This window comes from Bison bison, unplaced genomic scaffold (genome assembly GCF_000754665.1).
Source record: "Bison bison bison isolate TAMUID 2011002044 unplaced genomic scaffold, Bison_UMD1.0 scf7180017864503, whole genome shotgun sequence".
Taxonomy (NCBI): Eukaryota; Metazoa; Chordata; class Mammalia; order Artiodactyla; family Bovidae; genus Bison; species Bison bison.
Genome location: NW_011495061.1, coordinates 5,776,747 through 5,780,103, shown reverse-complemented (window position 1 = coordinate 5,780,103; position 3,357 = coordinate 5,776,747). Strand labels below are relative to the sequence as shown.

Genomic DNA, 3,357 nt, shown 5'->3' with positions numbered 1-3,357 from the left:
TCCTGCTTTGCCTGTGGAGGGGGCCTCCCCACCAAACACCCTGGAGCCACTTCCTTTCAGGACTGTGAAACCAGAGGTGAGGACTTGGCAGCGTGCCTTTTCCCCAAGCGGAATTTTCCTTTTGAGGACCAAGGAGTCTAGTACAGCTCCGCTCAAGCCCAGCCCGAGGCGCCCTGTGTGGAACTCAGCGGCAGGGAACTTAGGTCTCCAAGGCAATTCATTCCTGCAGGAAGGGCAGGGAGCACAGGAACTGCCCAGACATGGGCCTCCTTGCCCTCCCACCTTGGCCCCTTTGGATGGGGCTGACTGCAGGGAGACCGGGGAGAAGCACCCAGGTTTAGTCCCCAGCCTCCCTCTGCTCCTTCCTTCCAGGTTCCTCTAGCACCTCTCCCTTACCGAGAGCTCCCTGCTCCAGAACAGACCCTGCCCCTTCTCTGGAGCCTTACCCCTTCCTGCCAGAGTTCAGCCTGGACCCTGGGGTCGGCTCTGTGCCCCTCCATGCTCACAAGCTGCTGTGCGTGAAGACAGCTGTGAGCATTCGTGTCTGATGGCACAGACCCTAAACTCAGAAGATACACCCATACCTCATTCCCTTTGTAATTTTCTCAGTGTCATGAGTCACAGGTCCCACCCAAGCGGGCTATTTAGGGAATTAAGTGTTGATTAGCCCCAGATTAGTAGGGAAGCAGTACTTCACTTGGGAATAAACATTTCTTTCATGAACTGTGAAATTTCTTGTGTTGCATTTGATAAAAATAGTCTTTTGTTGTTGTTGTTGTTGTTCTCTCCACCCTCCCCCACTCCTGCAGTTCAGTGTTCACCTGGACATTTCTACAACACCACTACTCACCGATGCATTCGTTGCCCAGCAGGAACATACCAGCCAGAATTTGGAAAAAATCATTGTGTTTCCTGCCCAGGAAATACCACGACTGATTTTGATGGCTCCACAAACATAACCCAGTGTAAAAGTAGGTTTCCCTCTAAGGCTTTTCACAGTGGTGCTTAAGAGGGCAATGCCTGGGCCTCCCTGGGAGTGGGGATGGCAGGGGTCCATGGTTCACTCGGGACCATGGAGCTGCTCTTAGCCCTGCTCAGGGCTCTGCCGATCAGCGCTGGACCCTCAGGTGCTCACCTGTATCCATCCAGTCTACTTCTCCAGACAGGCAAGCTGTACTGGCTGTAATTTCCCGCGAAGGGCAAAATGTCAGGTCAGCCCTGTTCAGCAAGCACTGTTTGAGGATCTGTACTGTGTCAGGCACTGCAGACAGAATGAGTCTTTGGTTCTGCAGCAGCACCAGCTGTGGGATTGCGGAGGAAGGAGCCAGGCCCTCTGTCTGGTGCTGTGCTATGCTTAGTCCCTCAGATGTGTCCGACTCTTTGCAACCCCATAGACTGTATGTAGCCCACCAGGCTCCTCTGTCCATGGGGATTCTCTAGGTAAGAACACTGGAGTGGACTGCCATATTCTCCTGCAGGGGTTCTTCCCAACCCAGGGATTGAATTCAGGTCTCCCGCATTGCATTTGGATTCTTTACTGACTGAGCCACCAGGGAAGCCCTCTGTCTGGAGAGATGAGGAAAGGCTTCAGGAGGGTAGGAGAAGGTTTTGACAGGGAAGGTTGGCAGAGAGAAGAAGAATGAGCCTCAGGCCCAGGAGAGCAGCTGGGAGGAAGCACAGACTCAGGAGAGTAAAAGGATTTATGGGAGGAAACCCCTGGACCTGATCATGGAATGTGCTGCAGGGAGGCTGAGCAGACCAGGAAGGGAGGCCTTATTGACCAGAAAAGGAAGAAAAAGCATAACCTAAAAGTTGAGAGTTGTGTTTTATTTGGTACACAAAACTGAGAACTTAAGCCTGGAATGCAGCCTCTCTGATAAGCTGTAAGGAACTGCTCCAAAGAGGCAAGGGAGGAGCCAGGATACACAGCAGTAAAGAGAGACCAGGTAGTCGGAGCATCAGAAGACTACTGTTAATCAAAGAAAACCAGACATCTGAAGTTAAGGAATTTAACACTTTTCTGTGTATGGGAAGATGCAAGCGTCTGGGCTCACTGATATCATTCCTTCGATATGCACCTCAGCTATCTGGGGCCAGTGCCCTCTGCTTTCTCATCCTGAGTCTCCTCAGGGTGCATCCTTTGGGGTGCCTGCAGTGTCTCGTGGCTTGATGGCCGCAACATCCTTTGTTTCCTGCTATGGCAGGCAGCATTTTTTCACTGTGGTCTTGACTGCCAGGCTAGAGAGTTTGGTTTGTATTCTATAGGAATGGAGAGGTAAGTCATTCAACAACTTGTACGGTTTGTTTGATTGTTGTTTATAACCACCATGTGAAATTCTCTAGTAAAGGCCAAAAGACAAACTAAGCTGATTCAGTGTCATTAAGACTGACATGAAGGGGAGCAGAAGGCTTCTCCAAACTGGAAGAGTAGGGGATTGGAGGGGTGAATCATTGGAATTTATGACTGGAAGAGTATCTAGTTTTCTCCCTATCCCAACGAAGTCCTTTTAATAACACCCTCATAAGTAGCTGTCTAGTCTCTTTTTGAACATTGGCCTTAACAGGAAGCTTAGTGCTGCTCATAATATCCTAGTCTGTTGGTAGATTAGACTTGGTCAGTTCACAGTGTGAGGAGATAAGGTTTTTCCTCCCTACCGAGATGAATCTGTCTCCTTGTCCCCCATCCCTGGCCCTCAGTTGTTTTTTAGTTCCTCGGGTGGCCAGTCAGGCTCAGAGGCATCCAGGGCTCTCCCCTCCCCTTTTTCTCTTCCAGGAACAAAAGCCTATTTATTTATTTTTTTCTGCCGGGAATAATAAATCCAAGTTACAACTAGAGAGGCCAAAGGTAGTCCCTCCAACATCTTCTTGAACACATTCACCTGATAGTTGTAAACGATAAGCTCCTTAAGGGCAAGAATATTTGTTGGATGAGTGGAGAGATAGTTAGTGAAGATGTGGCTGAGGTGGAGTGTATGTGTGTGTGTGTGTGTACCCACAAGTGTGTACCCACATGTCTTTGGTGCCAGAGGCGAATGTGTATCACGCCCCATACTGACTGATAGCTGAATGGAATTCTCTTCCCCACTTGAAAATAAAACATGGTCTTGACCAGAGAGAAAAGTGAGAGTATGGCTGCCAAGTCTTCACCAGAGATGTCTAGGAAAGGGTAGAATACCCTCTGCTAACAGTCAGCTCTGTTCTCCCTATTTTGACAGACCTGCCCGTTCTGTACCACCCGTTCTCCCAGTGCTTGGACTTCGTAAACAAAACAGTAGAAAATAAAGTTATTCTTTTGTTTCACAAACACCTGCCCCTGACCTTCAAGTTGATGAGAAAATGATGCCCTGGGAACTCAGA

General features: G+C 49.4%; 1 protein-coding gene across 1 annotated transcript in view; it reads left to right on the top strand.

Annotated features, from left to right (window-relative positions):
* SCUBE2 (signal peptide, CUB domain, EGF-like 2) overlaps positions 1-3,357 on the top strand; it is a 67,828-nt gene that overhangs the window by 57,348 nt on the left and 7,123 nt on the right. The window contains exons 19-20 of the mRNA XM_010829375.1: positions 1-76; positions 810-971. Coding sequence (XP_010827677.1) covers positions 1-76; positions 810-971 — 238 coding nt within the window. The remainder of the gene's footprint in view (positions 77-809; positions 972-3,357) is intronic.